The 19,211-nt window shown below is 47.7% G+C and overlaps 1 protein-coding gene across 1 annotated transcript in view; it reads right to left on the bottom strand.

Moving 5' to 3' along the window:
• Positions 1–19,211, bottom strand: part of Col6a3 (collagen type VI alpha 3 chain) — a 78,486-nt gene that overhangs the window by 6,545 nt on the left and 52,730 nt on the right. Inside the window, exons 24-42 of the mRNA XM_075952176.1 lie at positions 17,740–17,775; positions 17,190–17,252; positions 16,422–16,484; positions 16,112–16,174; positions 14,583–14,645; positions 13,825–13,875; positions 13,650–13,685; positions 13,141–13,203; positions 12,117–12,179; positions 10,546–10,578; positions 10,427–10,463; positions 10,308–10,319; positions 9,726–10,219; positions 8,102–8,198; positions 6,871–7,569; positions 5,547–5,649; positions 3,629–4,371; positions 1,678–1,941; positions 311–394 (exon numbers count right to left, since the gene is read on the bottom strand). Of these exons, the coding sequence (XP_075808291.1) occupies positions 311–394; positions 1,678–1,941; positions 3,629–4,371; positions 5,547–5,649; positions 6,871–7,569; positions 8,102–8,198; positions 9,726–10,219; positions 10,308–10,319; positions 10,427–10,463; positions 10,546–10,578; positions 12,117–12,179; positions 13,141–13,203; positions 13,650–13,685; positions 13,825–13,875; positions 14,583–14,645; positions 16,112–16,174; positions 16,422–16,484; positions 17,190–17,252; positions 17,740–17,775 (3,067 nt within the window). The remainder of the gene's footprint in view (positions 1–310; positions 395–1,677; positions 1,942–3,628; positions 4,372–5,546; positions 5,650–6,870; positions 7,570–8,101; positions 8,199–9,725; positions 10,220–10,307; positions 10,320–10,426; positions 10,464–10,545; positions 10,579–12,116; positions 12,180–13,140; positions 13,204–13,649; positions 13,686–13,824; positions 13,876–14,582; positions 14,646–16,111; positions 16,175–16,421; positions 16,485–17,189; positions 17,253–17,739; positions 17,776–19,211) is intronic.

Here is a 19,211-nt window from a genome sequence, read left to right as displayed (position 1 = left end):
AAAGTCAACCCTAGTCTCAATCTTAAACCGAGAGAGGAAGTGACTAATAGAGACAAGCATGCTACCCACAGGCTCAGAAGCAGCTCCCTCCAGCTCCCTCCAAAGTATGGTAACAAGCATGGCTCTCTGCATTTGAGTCAGGCAGTTTGCAGAATGAGATGAACTCAGCACCAAGAGCCCCCTTGGAACTTACCCCATGGAAGTCATGCGAATTAGTCTCAGGCAGGTGGCCTCAATTTCAAAAGATTCACAATGCCTGAGCGAATACTTCCTGAGATCCATCAGTGGACCTATTATTGCCATGACTCACCTGTTTTAGTGAGAAACAATGGTTCTGTGTTCACCATTAGATTGATGGTTGAACTAGACGCTGGTCGCGCTGGCTGGGCTCTCTCTGTAAGGAAAAGAAATGCAGGCAACTAGTAGTTGACTTAGAAACTAAAAGGACTGGGAAATGCTAAGCCACCGATGTACACTTGCCTTTCCAGATAATCTCTTAGGTAATGGGGTGTTGTCGGAACACAGAAGTCTGTACTCACTACAGATGTTGTAATATACATGTTAAATCCACCTGTTTCAAAGCAGGTGAAGGGATCCCCTGACCCAGAAGAATGGTGCCCTGGAGTTGGAGACTCCTTAGCCTGGGGCTACTAGTGGGAATTCATTTCTTCAAGAATGATTCCACCATCTGAAGCATGCTGAACTAAGGAGATGCTCCTCCCACATCCTTGAGCAGAGGGGTCAAGAATAGAGGGATGAGAACCCAAAATGACTCGGAAAGAAGAGAGGTATGGTCCCGAGTGGTTCAGAAGGGCTGGAAATGAAGGACATGGTGGTGTGTACATGGTGTAAGTCCCAACCACTTGACAAGTGAAGTAGGAAGATCATTTGAACCCAAGGGTTCCAGGACAGCCTAAACAACATAGAGACCTATCAATAGTAATAATAATAATAATAACAATAATAATAGAAAATTACTGAAAAGGAAAGAGAGAAAAGGCCTGAGTAAAGTGTACAAGCCAGCTGAGTATGGGTATGTAGGTCCAGGGAGGGAGAGACTGGCAGACCATCTGGTGTCAGACCCTCGAGTTAGACACCTCATGACTCTCCACACAGCGAGAGTTCTTAAACTCCTCCCTGGCTCCCTAAGGATTCACTTCCATTCACTGAACTTGGAAACAGGGACAGGTAGTGTCAACAGAAACCCCAACATCTCCACAGCTAGGATTCAAGCCCCATTTCCCTAGGAGCTGCCCTGGGTGGGATGGGCTAAGGCAGAACAAATCTGGTCTCCCCCATAAATTATCCCAGAAGCCAAGGATGAGAAAATTGTATAGGGGGCTCCATCTTCCATGTGGCTGCTGTGTTTTAGATTTGCAGGGTGCAACTTAAGTATCCAGGATGGACAGGGTTTGCATTTTATTTTATTTTTGGTGCCTGTCATGGAACTAGCTCATGTAGACCAGGCTGGCCTTGAACTCACAGAGATCCACCTGCCTCTGCCTCCCGAGTGCTGGGATTAAAGGTGTGTGCTACCGTCACCTGGCCCAGATTTCACTCTTTAATTGGGTTAGTGCTTCAGAATAGACTCAGTACAGCATTCATTGTTTTACATCCTAATTGGCATGCCATGTGGAAATCAAGAATTAAGTGCTTCCAAATGAGCCGTGCACTTACTTGTGTTGAAACTTCCTTGGTAGATGGTTCTGACCTGGGACTGCAGGTAGGCGACCACAGCCACATGATACATCTGTCCAGGCAGCAGGCCACCGACGACACGGTCAGTGACAGTGAGGTTTTGTCTCAGAACCAAGGACTGGTCATGGGCCGAGGTTACAGTGAGGTCATAAAAATAGGAACTAGAGGGCTCGGGCCGCTCCCAGTGGAGTCTGGCGCTGTTCTCCGAGACTTCAGAGACCTGTACTTCTCGAAACACTCTCGCTGAAAGAGCAGAGCAGAGGGCAAGGTTAAAAAGTAAAACTCCTCATGACACGGAACACTTCACACGGACACATGGGAGCTTCAGAAGAGGTCTGGAAAATGTCAGCAGACAGCCATCCCAAAGCTTGCCAAGAAAGGGAACCAATGTCCCATCCATCAATCAAATCCTCCATCAGTCTGCATGGCATGTCACTGCACAGGAACAAAGCTGCCCCCCCACTTCTTTATCAATAATGCACATAAATAACTGCTTTGATTTTTCTATCAAAAATCACTTGGTAAGATGATACTTTAGATACTAACTTCCAGCATGATAGCAGAAAGTTAGGTGTGCAGTACAAAACCCGTCCTGGGATTCCAAGCCATGGAAAATCAGGACATGTTAGGCTATGGCAAGAACTGGTTGTCAGGAGGTCTCAGCTCTCCTTCTGCTCATAAAATGAAGATAGTTTCCACTGTTTTGAGAGCACTTATATTCTAGGCTCCTCTTCTTTTGTAGCTTATGGCATTCTGTAGACTCTTCCTACCTCTTTGAAAGAAAGGAAACAATGATCCTCCCTGGGTCTCCTTAACTCACCCATCCCTCGCTAACAGACTGAGGGATGTGCTTTCCTTGGGTCAGAACGAGCATGCGTGTCAGCCTCTGAGGAACAATTGAGTTTCTGAGGTGCAGTCTCTCACTTTACTGAACAAACCCCCAGTACTGACACAGAGCTCAGTGTGGGACCCCTTTCTGTGGGCATCCATATTGGAAGGAACGGAGTGATTATCATGGCTCCAGCTTAGATCTTTCCAAGTCATATTACAAGGGGGAAGGTTTGGTTCCAGAAAGAAAGAGAGAAAGAAACAAGGGAGGGAGGAAAAAAGGGAGGGAGGGAGGGGAAGGGAAGGGAAGAGAAGGGAAGGGAAGGAAAGGAAGGAAGAGAAGGAACAAAAGAAGGAAGGACAGCCATGGATGTGGCCCCACACAAAATCATAAACTTACTTAAAATATTACAAAATGTTTCCTGTGTAACTCGATTACGCAGTTCTTAAGCTTGAACTTTGGCCATGACCATGTCACGTGGCAATGTCAAAAAGTTGGACAGACTCCTGACCCATGACCCACGGGTGGTGAGGCCATGGGACCCAGAGAAGAGCTTACTACTGCTGTGTTCCTAAACCAGTGTGATTCCTAGCTGCATTCTAAATGCTTATCTTTACACCCACAGGTACGTACAGCTATCACCCCTCATCAAAGATGCTTCTTTTTTTGCAACCGATGGAGACCAACTGATAGCGGGGTACCCAGCGCTAACTGATATATCTACAACACAACCTCTACAGCTAAGGCTCAGGGAACATTATGGAAGAAGGGAAAGAAACACTGTAAGAGCCAGGGACACAGGACATCTACGGCAGGGAAACTACACCCGAGGAAGCGGGATTGGCAGTAAGGGAAGGCGTTGCCTTCATCAGGACCCCAGCAGCCTTGAGAGGTCGTAAGAGGAAAAGCTGCTTCGCGATACAGAAAAAAGCAAAAGCGATGTGCAGACAATCCTCTGTCATGGCTAGCATCTTCTACAGTCTGTCATCAGCTATTCCCACTGTGGATCAGCAGCCTACCCTGTATACCGGCTTCCAGGGCCATAGCCTCAGAGTGGTAAACGCATGCATCAAAGATGGCTCTCTAGTCAGCTTTTCTTACCCAGGGGCTTAGTAGTGGCTGGCTTGGTGGCAGCTGGTTTGGCCTGTGGCCTGGAGGTCTCTGGCTTAGTAGCAATTGTCCTTGAAGCAGCAGCAATGGGTCTGGCTGCTGCGGGCTTTGCTGCTGCTGGCTTCGCCGCTGCCGCAGGTCTGACTGTGGCTGTGTTTGTGGCCACGGATTTGGCTGCCACATGCTTGTTGGCAGAGACTGGTTTCACAGCGGCTGGTTTAGCCAGGACAGGCTGAGCTGGGGCTGGCTGAGCTGGGGCTGGCTGAGTATGCATTGGTTGAGCAGGAGCTGGCTTAGCAGGGGTTGCTGGCTGAGCAGGGGCTGGCTTAGCTGGGGTTGCTGGCTGAGCAGGGGCTGGCTTAGCAGGGGTTGCTGGCTGAGCTGGGGCTGGTTTAGCAGGAAGAGGTGCTGGTTTAGCAGGGGCTGGTTTAACAGGGGTTGCTGGCTGAGCAGGGGGTGCTGACTGAGCAGGGACTGATTTAGCAGGGGCTACTGGTTTAGCAGGGGCTGGTTTAACAGGGGTTGCTGGCTGAGCAGGGGCTGGCTTAGCAGGGGTTGCTGGCTGAGCAGGGGCTGGTTTAACAGGGGTTGCTGGCTGAGCAGGGGCTGGCCTAGCTGGTGCTGGTTTAGCAGCTGGCAGATTCACAATTGCTGTTGGTTTGGTTGTTGTCATTGGCTTCATTGTGGTCACAACTTTGGGCGTAAGACTTGAATTAACATTATACGGAGTGTTTCTGTTAAAAACAAATCAAGCATTACCTGTACCCATACTTTTGCATGTTATGTGAAATAGAGAGTCATAACCCTTATGATAAATAGGAAATTTGTGGTTTTAGCAACATCCAGGTACTCGTCGGTAGATTTTATATAGCATTGCATGTACTATTTCTTACTTTTAGAGTCTACCACTAAGAAAATATTGAATGACATATTAAAATAGAATTATTCAAAACAATTACATCAATTATAAATAAATTGGCTATGCTATTTTCAACTGATAAGAAAAGATGGAAAGCAAAAGGGACGGGGAAAATGTCTAACAATGTTCTAGTTTAAACATCTAATTGAGTCATGAATGTCGAAACCAGTACTGTTTGTTCGCATATAAACTATCTTCTCATTAGGGGAGGTAGCTCACACTTGTACTCCTGGAACACTGGAAAGATGAGACAGGAGAATTGCTATCAGTTTGAGATCAGCCTGGGCGACAAAGTGAGATCTCCAGGCCGGCATAGACGACACAGTAAGACCATGTCTAAAAAGGTCAAAAGGAAAGGAAAGGGAGAGTAGGGGAAGCAGAAGAGGAGGCAGAGGGTTGTGTAATGCAATACAGCAGACCCTCAACTCAGTTCACACTCACCACACTTGAGTCTAGGCTAGTCTCGGGGCTTATTGACCCATAAAATGTGGATTAAAGCAACAACATTCTAGGATGGGCTTAGGTCTCAAGAAACCCTATACTTAGTCCTTTTTCTTGTGAAAACCCTTCTGGTCAATTTGTGAACAAGCCCAGGCTAGACCACTGGAAGATGAGAGGTCCCGTGGAGCAGAGATGAACCTTCCCATCTAAGACAAGGCTAGACCAGCCTGTCCATAGCTAAGAAACATTTGGTCATCAACATAAAGGAGGCCAGCAGGGGAAAAAAGGAAGAAAAAGCACCCAGCTGAACCCAGTCAGAAATTTCTAACCCACAGGACTGAAAACTACTCTTGTTTTAAATCTCTGAGTCCTGGGTGTTTCGTTACACGGCAGAGACTAACCAATACAAAAGCAAGCTTAAGAACTCACATTACTTTAGGGAAGCCGTATTGTCTGTTTCAGTGTCTCCACGAAGCTTGGGATTGGTTGGAGAAATTCTGCCCTACAACCTCTCTAGTGCTATGGCCATTTAGTATGACAATTACTTACACATGTCTGTGGCCAAACTTCACACCATTCTTCACTGGCTGGTCCCCTTGGAACCAGTCGCACTGTTTCCTGATATCTGGAGGCAGGTAAAACGCATTTTCACCTAGAAAGGGGGAAAAAAAATCAAACTTCATGAGGATCATATGGAAATTAAAATTAGTGTGTTGATGAGTTGGGTACACCACTACTTGGGTGACTCAGTTTAAAGACAATATGTCCTCAATGGGAGAAAGTAGAACAGAATCGAGGAAACTTTAAGTAGAAAGTCTAACAGGTTCCAGACATGAACATCGAATTATAATCCAGTTATGTTTGTGTTCTCTGAACATTTTGTGGAGCACACTCTTCTTTCCCCCTGGATAAGGCTGAGGCTTGCCTTTGCTTCACGTTCTCCTGGACTGCTTTGTGGGAGAGGCCTTCACAATGTGAACAGGATGTTGTTCAAGGGTCTCGGCTTCCTTTTCAGTGGTAAATATTCAGCATGGGCATGATTTCTTATGTTTTATAGACCGCCCTCATTCGTTTGATATGTGACCTGTGCTGATTTGCTGGGAACTATACCATGCCCCGGCAAATACAATGAACTGTTTGTTCCTGTGGAGGATGCAGTCTCCAGATACCACAGAGCTAGAGACAGATGACCCATAAGCCACATAACTGACACCCTAAGTCCAGTGTGCAAAGGTGGGGACTACTGGGAATTAGTTTTTAAGATAAATGCAGAGCAGGCACTGAGATAACAAAGGAAGAAATGAGACGGAGGGTGTGTCCCACCCGGAGGCAAGCATAGGTCTGACAGCAAATCCCAAAGCAACACAACCCCTTCTAGAAGTTTCCCTCAATCCCCCCCAGCAGGATAGACTTCCTCTGGCACACCAGCATACTGGGTCATGCATAGTCAATGTGTGTTTTGTCCATTTGTAAACTAGTTGTGAATCCTTTGAAACACCATCAATGTCTCATAGATGGAAAGTACTAGTCAAATGGGCAAAATACACCAGCATGGAGACAAAAGGTGTGACCTATGTATGCCCTGTTGACTCTAGCTCCTAACTCAAGGCACAGGGTCATCACACACACACACACACACACACACACACATATGTAATGTATGTGTGTATGTATATATACATATATGTATATATTGTGTTGAATGAATATATATACAAATAAATGTTTATATTGTATTAATATACATACTGGGTGCATGAATGAACAAGGTCACATCAGCACATAGATGTTTATATGTGTTTTCTGTGACTGTTCTCCCAGTTTTATTACCACAGTATGGACCAGAATATACTATGTGTGGCATAGGACTTACTGTTGACAAAGGATGGGAGCAGTCTCCCAAAGCGCATCAGAGGCTCCTCGTTGAGCTCAGTTGATTTGTCCACAAGCTTGAAGAAGACATCGTTGGGCTCACTGGCGAAGCTGTACACCTCCTTGACATTTACCTTCCTGCCAATGCCCAGAACCACGAAGAAGTACCCTTTGCACTTGGCCTGCAGGATGGCTCTCTGGGCCTCCTCCAGCTGCTGCCTCTGCATATCACCCGTCAGCATCAGCACCACGATTTTGAGGTCCCGTGGGTTTGGTGCATTTTCAAAGACGTTCTCTATGGTGTATTCAATAGCATTGCCCAGAGCCATGGTTCCCTGCAATTGGGTCATCCTCCTGCTAAGGAAGTCCAGCAGCTTTTCCTTGGTGCCGTAGTCTGTCAGTGAGAATTCCACCTTCACAGGGGGAACACTAGCATTGTCCATGGACTCATAGGTGGCCTGCTGCACGACAGCCACTCTGGCAAAGTGTTGGGAGGCTTTAGGGTCTGGACTCAGGTCCAGCTGCCTGACCACGTAGCCTATGTACTTCTTCATCTCATTGAACTGGAATAGGGTGGTAGCCTCTGAGCTATCCAAGATGAAAGCCAGGTCTATGTCCACATCACTGCCCGCTGCCCTCCGGTCCCTGAAGGAAGGCCTCCAGCTGCCAAATCCACAGGATGGGTCGATATTGCAAATGTCTAGAAAAAAGTATAGTGGCCTATTATCTTGTGGTTCCCTCAGCATCCCCACCTTCTGGGAGTCAGGTACTACTACCATCACATGAGACAGAAACTTTGCTGGGAAGGATGGCACACACCTACATCCTGGCACTGGGGAGGCTGATGCAGGAGATTGCCAGGTTGAAGCAGCCTGGGATACATACTAAGACTATGCCTCACTGCCCTAACTGTGGCCAGATCTCAGTTTCTGTCCCTCATTTCACTAAATGAAACTTGTCAATGACTTAAAGTCATGCTCCGTGAAGCTCAAACACTCCTGTCACTTGCTATTCCTTAAAGAAACACGTTCTAAAAATGCTTTTGAGCCAAACGCGTAGGCTCTAGATTCCAAGATGAGAAAATCCTTGCATGGCCTTTACGTTGGTAAATATAACGAGCCTTGAGTCTTAACCGAACTAAGCTCATCATCGTCACTCCTCATTGAAACGTTCCTCTGTAGTCATAACGTTAGTAGCTGGACAGACCCCCCAGGCTTATAGGGACAGCTTACCCAAGCAAACATGGCAGGTGAGGACATTCTTCAGGAAGTCTGTGAGGTCCCCCCTTGCAGGCAGAACCAGGGCGTGTCCCACTGCTGTGTTATTGATCTGGTTTAGACAAGGGGAGATGTTGGGGTGGATACACACATAGGGAGTCATTATGCAAACAGGGAGTAGGGACAAGACACAAACAATGAGATAACCCCCCTCCCCTGCTTGGCACAGTGCCTTTTCATTTGGACTCTGGGTACTTAGATGGTTAATTAGGCATTAATAAACAGAGGGGGATAAAATATTATAGTGGTGGTTTTAGCAAGGGCAGAAGCTAGCAAACACTGATCCATCCTTTCCCAGTTTCCTCCAGTTTAGACAGTGACAAGGCAACCAAGAACATCACTCCTAGGAGATGAGAAGGTCCTGCCCATCCTAGCCATGGGCATGTAGCATCTGTGTAATGAGTCACAGATGTGAATGAGTGAGGGGATTCCTGTTGATCTACGGAAACTGTAATACTCTTATATGCTTCTAAGTCGCTCAGCCCACACAAAGTAAGATGAACAAAAATGTTCGCTCGTAAGAACTCATGGCCAGGAGCCCAAGTTTAATATTGAACTCCAAACCCAGTGTCTGACCTCAAACCAGCCTAGTTTGGCAGAATAAACACTGAGGGATGGTGGCCCCGAGGGAACCTTAGCTTGCTGACACAGAAAGCGGTGATCCCAACTGGTAAGGCACAAGATTCCAACCTCAGCTCCCAAGAAAGAAACCCAAGACACAGAGAGGGGTAATGTGACATGCCTATAAGGCAGGAGGCAGTGAGGACTAAGGACACCTAATTCTGGTGAGGGACTCCGGTCCTTCATATCTATTATTTATGAGTCTTGACTAGTGTTGCTAGAAGTAGCTCTGAATAGACACTGCTGGTCATTTAACAATTAAACACCCAAGTGAGGAGAGTGTGTGTCTTCTCCATAGGCTGCCCGAGGGGCCTAGTTAAGGAAAGGATTTCACAGTGGGACAGATCTTGAGGCCACTCGTATTTTGAGGACCTCCCTGAGAAGCTGTAAGTCCCCCATGACCAGCTCTGAGAGAGTCTCCTCCAGAACAGAGTGGAGTGACCTGTAACCAGTGCATGGATCTCAGAGTCTGGTGGCCCAGCAGCTCCTCCGCACTTGAGGTCCTCACTAATCCCAAGATCTTCTTCTCCATTGGGTAGAAGTGAAAGTACAAAGCTTAGAATACGTTGTAGGAAGCAAATGCCCAAGGCAGGGTCATCTGAAACTGAAATGGAGCCATTTGGAAGGAGCCAGAACTATCCCACTCCACTGAGTGTCAGAATTCACCCACACCAACACCCTCTACCTACCCAGTAACGACACAGAGCCTTGCTACCCAGCCAGAACTATTAGCATGTATGACGGGACTGGAGGGAGTAAGTTACAGTCCCCTGGTTGTTCGTTGGTCCAATGCTGAAGCCATAGGCTGCTCTAGACACCCCACAAGAGGTCTCAATTGGCCCAGCCTCCTAGGACTCTTTAGAACACATAGACCATGAATCCTTGGTTGAGAAAAGGCATTCCAGAGAGTCTTCTCAGGAATAAGGGGGGAGAGGTACCAAAAGCACAGAGCCCAGACCTGCAGAGCATTGATGAGCTGTCGGTCCTCCTGGCTTGTAAGGAACAAGGGCGTGATCCCTGCATCAGAAAGCTTGAGCACGGCCTCTCGGAGCTGAGGGGATGCTCTCGTGGGCTTATTGCTGAAGAAAACGGCCACTTTTCTCATCAGAAATCCACTCCTCACGCGTTTAAATGTGTTCCTGGCCACGAAGGACATTGCGGTCTCCAGGCTCTGTTGCTTAGATGTCAAGGCCACTTGGAGATTCTGAATGCTGTCTAACAGGGCAGATTTCTTCTTGGAGTCAGCAAAGCGGATCTCTGTGGTCACCTCGTTGTTATAAGTGACCACGGCCACTCGGGCACCCCTCGGGCAGTTGCTCTCAGCGATGGTCAGATCTCCCACAATCCTCAGGAGTACGTCTCGCATACGGCTGAAGGTGTCCTGAGTGACCCCCTCAGAGGTGTCCAGGGCAAAGGCAAGTTCTGTTGGGAATACAGGGCACTCCAGGGGCCCTGTGGGAAATGGGGGTTTCAGAGACAAGTTTTACTCACCCAAAGGAGCCTTCTCTCTTCAGAAGGATGCGAAATTACTAAAACTCACCATAACAACAAGCTACAAAGGAAACAAGGAGAAGAAAAGATGAAAGTCAGGTCTGTTGGTTAAAAATGCCAAGCATAAAAACATGATGCGCCATAGGCAAGAGAAGAGCGAATACTTACGGCATTTGTCTTTGATATTCTGGATGAGGGCACATTGCTTGGAAGGAAAAGGAGAGTGTTAGAGAGGGCAGGTGACAGGCGTGCAAGACAATAGTTCACTCTGGACACTCTCTACTTACATCAACAGAGTCGCCTCGGTTGCCCTTGTGACCCTGCAAAACCAAGCAAGGACAATCTGAGAGAGGAAGCAGATGCGTACGGTGTGGAATTAGAGGGGAGGGGGACTAATGAGGAGGGGCAAGCACGATCAAGTCATGATATGTACACTGATGGAAACAGCAGAGGAAACCCAATGGGCTGTGTTAAGAACCATAATAAAGAGAAAAATAAAAAAACAAAAGGTCACTTGTTAGCCTTAGAATCATGATGGGAAGCAAAAGACACTGCACATAACCTTGAGCTTCCGCAGCCTTGCCATCTAAAATCCATTTCATTGTTTGAATAGAAGAAAGACACTTTGAAGACCAAGTGTTCTCCCTGGGAAGTGAGCGGGGTTTGAAGAAGCACCCATCACACCTGGAAGTTCACTGTCCATCTAAATAACTCGTGAATCTAACCATAACCACGTGGGCCCCTCTTAACTGCCCTTAGCAACAAGCACAGCTTCTCCTGAGAACACAGCTTCTCTACCATGTACATTCTGCACAGCCCGGTCCCTGGAGAAGCGAAGGTAAGGGATCCCCACATTGTCCCCTCCATGTTGAAAGTACCCCATCTCTGCAGGATTCTACACTTAGGCTCCAGAGACCGACTCATGAATGCCCTCTTTGTCCCTGTGTTTGGTCAACCTGATGGTCAAGCTTTGCAGGCTACTTGGCTGGCTTTCCCTGAAGCAGTTACTTTTGGCTATTAACCTGAAATAACTGTGAGCCACCAATTAAGTGCGTCACTCCTCCGTCTTGCAACCATTATATTCCCAGACTCAACCTTCGTCCCTTGGCTTCAAGGAAGCCAGTCCCTCAGAGTTTCCCTCTAGGAAGCTTGGCCAGCTCCTGGTTCATCTTGTCCATTCTTCCTTGAACCTCATGCATTTCAATAGAGGGACAAACCAAACATGGAAACAGTGGTATCAGTCACAAAGGTCCCTTCTTGGCCCTGGGGAAAACATGACTAATGGATTCTAAACAATGAGTCAGTGGCTCCCTTGGGAATTTTATAGCCACAGCAAGTGTTCCCCAAACCCAGATTTGGTCTAATTGTGCAACTTGTGCAACTTCTACAAGACGCACGCAAACGTACTGCAACTTGCTCTCTCGGAACAAACTAAGAGAGAGAAATTACAAAGGCTGCGGAGAAGCACATAAAATAAAACAAATTTAGAGCTCAGTGGTAGACTGACAGCTTGCCTGCTATGAACGGGGCCTTGGGTTTAATTCCTAGTACCACAAAAAAACATGGTTTTGTTTTCTTGTTTATGGTTCTAGGGATAAAAGCCATAACAGGCACATGCTCTGCCACTGAGATACAGTCCCAGCTCCTATAAGACATTTTCAAACTGCAATATTTCGGAACTCAAATGTACTTTTCTCCACCTTGATATCAGAAGGGAAGAAGTTTAATGAACACATAGTCACACAAGTGCAGGGAGCGTTTTTGAGACCGAAAGATGATTGGAAGTTTTCAGAGCTCAGACATGCCCGTCACCCTTCCTTCCACCTACCGACTTGTTAGGAACTGGATGGATACTTACAGATGGTCCTGGGTAGCCAGGGTCTCCCTTCTGTCCAACTATCCCTGGAGGTCCTGAATTTCCCTAGAGGAGGTAGAAGATGGAACATTCTTAGCCCCTGTAGGTGGAAGGGTGGTAGGAGGGATCCATTCCAAGCTTCTCCTTTGAGAAGTCTCTCACTTCAACAGGGCTCAATTGTCTCCAGACTTCAGGGGTAAAGGACAAATGACCCCAAAGAGCTTCCTTGAGCCTCCACAATTTACACTCTGGCAGGTTTGGGTAAGATAGAAGATTGTCCCAAACCATCACTAAAATTCCTCTGAGTGTCCAAGATAATTAGTCCCTGCCAATCAGTTAGATAACTGGTCATGAACACCACTAGCCCATTATTTCAAAAGGATCAAGACTGACTGTCTTCATGGTCAAATTAACTGGGTAGTTATTGTTATTAACTATATTTAGGCTACAAACAACTATTGGTAGCTTATATCTATATCTGGACCATGAATTAAGATTCCATTCAATATTAGGAGCGTAGATGAATGATCATTGAAGAGAAAAATTCAGAAGCAATAGTAGCTAAAGTAAGAAGTGTCTCAGAAATCAGGGAATGAAGAGCCCATTGCCCAGGCATGACTCACCTAGGATGCTGCAGGCTTTCTGAGCAGCCTGCGCCCCCATTAAGCCCTGCTCTGTCACATCTGAACAGACATAGGCAGATGGGACTATGGAGACTGATGTCATCCAGCCTGGCACCTAAGCCTCCCTGGAGCCATGCTGGGGTAATCTGTGCGCTAGTGACTTTTGGGACATGCTATAGAAAGAGCCGTCAGGGCCTCCCCCAATGGGACACTGCTGAAGGAAGACAGAGCAGAACACAGCTACAATGGGCCACGAGGGCACTGGTTTGATACTTGGAGTTTCCTTCTACCACCTCTGTTGTCCCTGATCAGGCTGAGAAAAAATAGGATGGCCTTTTAACGGCTCAGCATCCCATTGCCATGAACCTGCTCATTCCCATCCAGTCAGACATGGGCGTACTTACCCTTCGGCCTCTGATGCCTTTGGGTCCTGGTGGTCCATCAGCCCCTGGCTCACCAGGAGTACCCTGGGAAGAGAGCCAAGAAGAGAGCCATCAAGGTCTGCACCAGAAGGTCCTGCTGAGAGTCCCTGGGGCAGAACTCCAACAGGGCGTCTGGACCATATTTTCCAAATAGTTCACAGGTTCGCTTCTACAAATGGCTCCAGTGTATTGGTGCCATTGGCAGGGCCTAGATTTATTTCATCACTGGTGTTACTGCCACAGGGGTTATGGCATTTACAGGTCCCCAGTTCTTCCACTGTGCACAGAACTTCAAGCACTATGGACAGTGAGCACTGAGCACTGCCGCCTCCATTCATACAAGAGGGAGCATCTCAGAGAGCGCAGGGACTTCCCCAGTGTAGCCCTTAAGTGGCTGACCCACGAGTAAAGCTGAAATATCAACTTCAACTCATGGGAAAACCCAGGCTTATCCACAGCAATGTTTGTGCTCCATCACCTAGGGCACTCACCTTTGGTCCTGGATACCCAGGGAATCCTCTTTCTCCCTGTAAAAGACAGTAAATGCCTCAGTACTGGGTCCCAACTTAAAGCCATCTAAAATCAATTTTCATACAAGATGGGAGAAGCCACTGTTGGTGACTCTCAACAACAGGGGTTTCCTCAGGAGCCTCCGCAGACACATACTTTTTTGCCTCTCCGTCCTTCGCTGCCAACCCCGTCTCTCCCGTCATCTCCCTAAGGGGAACGGAGAGAATGTTACTGCAAGCCATTGCACCAGGCACCTCACAGCCACCACGCCATGCCATCCCCACCCCCAGCGGAGGGGGTGTGCATGAATGGTTTTGGACCAGAGGCCAAGAGAAGGAGGCCCTCCATCCCTGTGCCCTCCTCCACAGGTGTGGGCAAGGTCGTGTCCATAGAGATGCTCAGATCTCTGTGATCATTTATCTATGAGGCTCCTTCAGAGCAGGAACGGTGACCTTGACCGCTAGGACCTCCCTAGTCTTCTGTGCTTAGGTCCTAATCTCTGGTCCCCAAGGCCTTCATGTCACCCTGCTCCCCATTCCAGACAGCCCTCTTCAGGGCTCCGTGTCCCCAGGCCTGCGCCCACACCACGTGAGGCACTCAGAGCGAACACGTTAGTTGTTCCGCAACAAGAGGAACATGTTGGAAAGACATATCGGTACTTTAAAGCCTGGGATTCTAATCATCTGCTGGCTGGCCCTTTCACAGTCTTCAAGAAGAGTGGCTCTTTTTAGAAAATCTCCCAACCACCTATAGATTTATTTTCCATTCATAAAGCTGCCAATGAAACAAAACCCACTTTGTAATGAGCAGCTTTCACAATTTTCAACCACATTCCCATTAAGTCAAGCAGGGGCCACAACAAGCCTCTCTGGGTCCCTGCTTTCTGCACCTATCAGCACGATCAGTGGCCTTACCGTCTCCCCACGGGGTCCACGGTTCCCGATGCCTCCCTTCGGCCCTGGCTCTCCTGGCTCACCCTACACAGGGGAAGAAAGGATGACTCCTGGGGACCCGAGTCCCACAATTACTGTCCTGATGTCGGGGGTAGTGTTGTACTGGGGAGTGCCTCATAGTTCACCTTTTAGGTTTCCATGAGATTTCTTTTTAATTGTAGTAACCCAGACACAGCAAGACAAGGGTCACATGCTGTTTCATGCAAGAAACGACAATGGGTAAAGCATCATGAGAGAGTGGAGACCCATTACCAGTAGGGACGGAGGGGGGGAGGAACAGAGCACAAATGAGTAACAGGTACCAGCATGCAGTTAGGTAAGAGTGGGATGTTCTAGTGGGCGCTGTGGGATGACTGGAGTTTAGAACAATTTATTGTATATGTCAACCAGAAGAGAGAGTGTCAAGGGTCCCAAGACAAAGAAATGACCATTTCTCTGACCTTATCATTATATGTATGTATTAAATTAATAGGTACTGTTCCATCCATAACTTTAAAATGCTAAGTGTAGGGGCTGGGGAAAAGGAAGCAAGTGCTTTTGTCTAGCCCAACAGCCTGAGTTCAAACCTGAATTCCATATGGTGGAGCAAGAAAAGCAAATCCAACCAAATTGTCCAATGACTTCCACACACCCACTGTGGTGTGTGCAGTGCACCACCACACTCATGAGATATAGATAGATAGATAGATAGATAGATAGATAGATAGATAGATAGATAGATAGATAGATGATAGATAGATAGATGATAGATAGATAGATGATAGATAGATGATAGATAGATAGATAGATAGATAGATAGATAGATAGATGATAGATAGATAGATGATGGATAGATAGATAGATAGATAGATAGATAGATAGATAGATAGATGATAGATAGATAGATAGATAGATAGATAGATAGATGATAGATAGATAGATAGATAGACAGACAGATAGATAGATGATAGATAGGTTATAGATAGATAGATACACATACATACATCTTAAAAAATCTTTCAAACTTTTAAATAAAACACAAAATACTATTACTATATTTGCTTTTTTTGCATGATCTCACTATGTAGAATACGCTGACTTGAAACTTACAGTAATATTCCTGCCCTACATTCTCACCAAGTGCTGAGATTGTAGGCATGAGCCACCACAAGTGGCTACATATCTAACTTCTTTTTTTTCATTTTGGCTGGATGTTTTGAGACCACTATATATAGTCCTAGTTGTCAGAGAACTCACTATTTAGACCAAGCTGGTTTCAAATTCACAGAGATTCACCAGCCTCTATCTCCTGAGTTCTTGGATTAAAGGTGTGCACCACCACGAACTGTAACATTCAGTGGGGAAAGTCAGGGCAGGGTATCTGTGCTTGTGATAACTGAAGCACGGGGGTCATGCAAAGAGTCAAGGGAGACAGGCAGCAGGCAGGCAGCAGCATCCAGTTCAGCACAGGCCTCCATCACTAAGCAAGAGCTACTGTCTTCCAGACAAACCTTCCTCCCCAGTGGGCCAGTTCTGCCACGTTCTCCAGGAACACCAGCAGTACCTCCGCTTCCCTGTAAGGCAAAGAGAGGGGTGTACATGAAGCATCAGCTGTGCAGACCAAGGAACCTGGCTGTCCCCTGTCCGAAGTCACAGGTGAGCTGTCTCACCCACAGACCCCAAGCGCCCAGTGACCCTCAGCACTACCCACTCAAGCCCCGAGAATCACAGAGCAGTTTCTGCAGACTCCACACAGTCAGCCAGTCCTGCATCAGCTCCACCAGCGAACACACACTCCGGTGGTCACACTCAGATGCTTACCCGAGGTCCAGAAATTCCTTGTTCTCCAATCAAGCCTGGGGGACCAGTGGGACCAGGAGGGCCCTAGGGAGAAAAAGGCCGTGTCACATCTTGAGCTGAGCCTGTGAGATCCTATGAATTCTCAGGAACCAACAAGTGGTCACAACCCAAATGCTAAACAATCAATAAATGGAAAAATGGTTCTTCATCCGTGTGGTGGAATATTATTCAGCCATTGAAAGGAATAAAATTTTGGCATGTGCTAAAACATGTCTGAAGTTCAGGAAGAAACTGTAATAAGTGAAAGAAGCCCAACATAAAAGTCAAACTATCAAGCGATTCCATTTATACAAAATATCCAGAATAGGCAAATCCATGACGGCAGGAAGACCAGTGTTGGCCAGAGGTGGAGGCATCAGGGTGTGGGTGACAGAGATGGGGGCAATAGGGGTGAAGGGTGACAAGCGTTGACAGTGGCGGGAGTTAGGGTGACAGGCGTGGGGGTCTATAAGGATGAGGGGAGGTGGGTGGGGAATGACAAAGGTGAAAGGTAACAGGTGGGGGTTGATAGGGTAGAGGGCAATGAAGGTGGAGAGCAATAGGGAGGGGGTGACTGTACAATGCCTCCTTTGGAGATAATAAAACATTTCAAAATTATTTCACAATACGGCGAACAGTCTAAATGCTGTGGAATTGTCCGTAAAGGTCGAATATTTGTTACGTGACCTTCACCTCAATTTAAAACAAAAGGACAAGGGTCTCTGGGGAAGTTCATGCCAGGGTACTGACCTGTGAGCCTCTGGTACCCTGCTCTCCTTCGAAGCCTGGCTGGCCAGGACCGCCCCTGTTACCCTTGGAGACAAGACAAGCAGGTAAATAACCCCAGCTCTCTGTTCTGGACTGAGAAATGGGTACCGACAGCTGATGACAGTAAGGGCAAGAATCTACTCATAGGGCAGCAGCTGTCTCTCTGAGCCTACACAATTGTTACCTGCCTGTTCCACAGGGCAAATTTGAGAAATAAGGATTTTTCAGATTGAATCCTCTCTGGCACAGGTATAAAAGCAGGCCAGACACATGGGCGTGCCTGGCAGAGGGCTGCCCAGAACTTCATCTGTCGGTCATTTCCCTTCCTTCCACCCGCTCTGGAGATCACATGAAAACCCTTCTACTGTAGACGAGGTTGAGCTTGAGACAATGATGGGGAAGAAGGCAGACGCTTTGTAAGCCGTTGGCCAGGGAGAATAGCTTAATTCCTGGACTGACAATGTCCAGGAGTCTCCTGGGGAACTGGGTGACAGAGAGACCAGAGACATGCAGATCCAGTCCAGCGGCTCACCTTAGCTCCTGCAGGTCCCCTTCGGCCAAAGCCACCCTGCGGGAGAAGCCATATGACTTTGAGGAGAGGGTGGGGGATACGGAACCCTAACACATGTAAACATTCTAACGCAAACTCCATGCCAGAAATTAGCCCCTGTGTCTAGAAGGCTGGCGAGCTCCCACTGAGACCTTCCTTCCTCTCTTCCTCCCCCATCTCCACCAGGTTCTACTTCTATGCTGCGCCTGCTGGTTACTCCAGTGGAAGTTTGGGAATGACTCCTGACCTGCCAAGGAAAATAATGGCTTCTGGCTGCAGAATCCCAGCCAGTTCCCAGAGAAGAATGAGAAGCAGGAATTCCAACCTGCCCATGGCCCTAACTTAGCAAAGCTGGGATTACACTGCGGCAAAGGGAGTCCCGGATTCTCAACCCTCCTGGCCAAATGCAACAAGAGCAACCCCGGTGCACACATTTGAACCTGCAAGTGGGGCTTGTGTCTTGGCAGCTTCTCCCTGGATGTTCCAGGGGTGAACCTTAGTTTAAAAAAATGGAGACTCCGTGCAGAAGAACCCAGAGATTCCCCACCTCAAGACTGATTCAGTGGAGTTTGGGGGGAAGGGATCTGTGGCTGTATTAGGTTATCTTTGCAAGGCCAGGGCTTAGCCAAGCTAGAAGCCACATTCTCCACCCCCAGGGAGGGGGTCAGTCTCAGAAGCCACAGTAGCCATTCTGTAGTCACTACGGTTCTGTCCTCCTTCCTTGGGTCAGTGTGAATGTGAGGGCCATTCTTGTCTGCCTAGAGTAGCAATCCAGCCCTGCTCCTCCCTAAGGAGCATGTTCTTCCACCAGAAACGGGGTTTCATTGCTCCCTGGCAGCCTGCAGAGGCCAGAGGAGGCAGCTGAAGCGTGCTCCGACTCCATGGAGCCCATCTTGGTCTGTGTTTGGCAAAGCAGAAGGCCTCTCTGTTGGTCCTCACCCTGAGGTAAACTCACTGTGTTCCATCCCCTGCTACTTAGGGAGCCCCTAAATTGAGACTAAAAGAGGCCTTGGATTCCGGCAGGAGTTTCTGCCTCACCTCACACATAGTAGTGAGCACGAACGTACCCCCACATGACCGTACCCCCATATGACCGTACCCCCACATGACCGTACCCCCACATGACCGTACCCCCACTGGACTTCCAGTCACGCTCTAAAACCGTTTTGAGAGCTGGGTTTCTAACACTGATGGCAACAGCCCTTGTCTCCGCATGGCTCACTCACATTAATTCATCACCACACCCAGACTTTACATTTCTACTTTCAAGTTCAAGTTCACAAGCCTGTATGGGTAAGCATTTGGCTGAAATGTCCAAACTTCTTTTAAAGGCAATAATTTAATTTTTTTGCTTTAGAAACTTGGAAGCCATTTGAGGGCAAGGGAGTCCCCCCTCTGGAAAGCCCTGTGCCTCAGAAACTCCCTGTGACTGTCAGCTGCTGGGCCCAGCTATG

Source organism: Microtus pennsylvanicus, chromosome 17, assembly GCF_037038515.1.
Source record: "Microtus pennsylvanicus isolate mMicPen1 chromosome 17, mMicPen1.hap1, whole genome shotgun sequence".
Lineage (NCBI taxonomy): Eukaryota > Metazoa > Chordata > Mammalia > Rodentia > Cricetidae > Microtus > Microtus pennsylvanicus.
The sequence above is the reverse complement of the archived record's forward strand: the minus strand, read 5'-3'. Positions and strand labels throughout refer to the sequence as shown.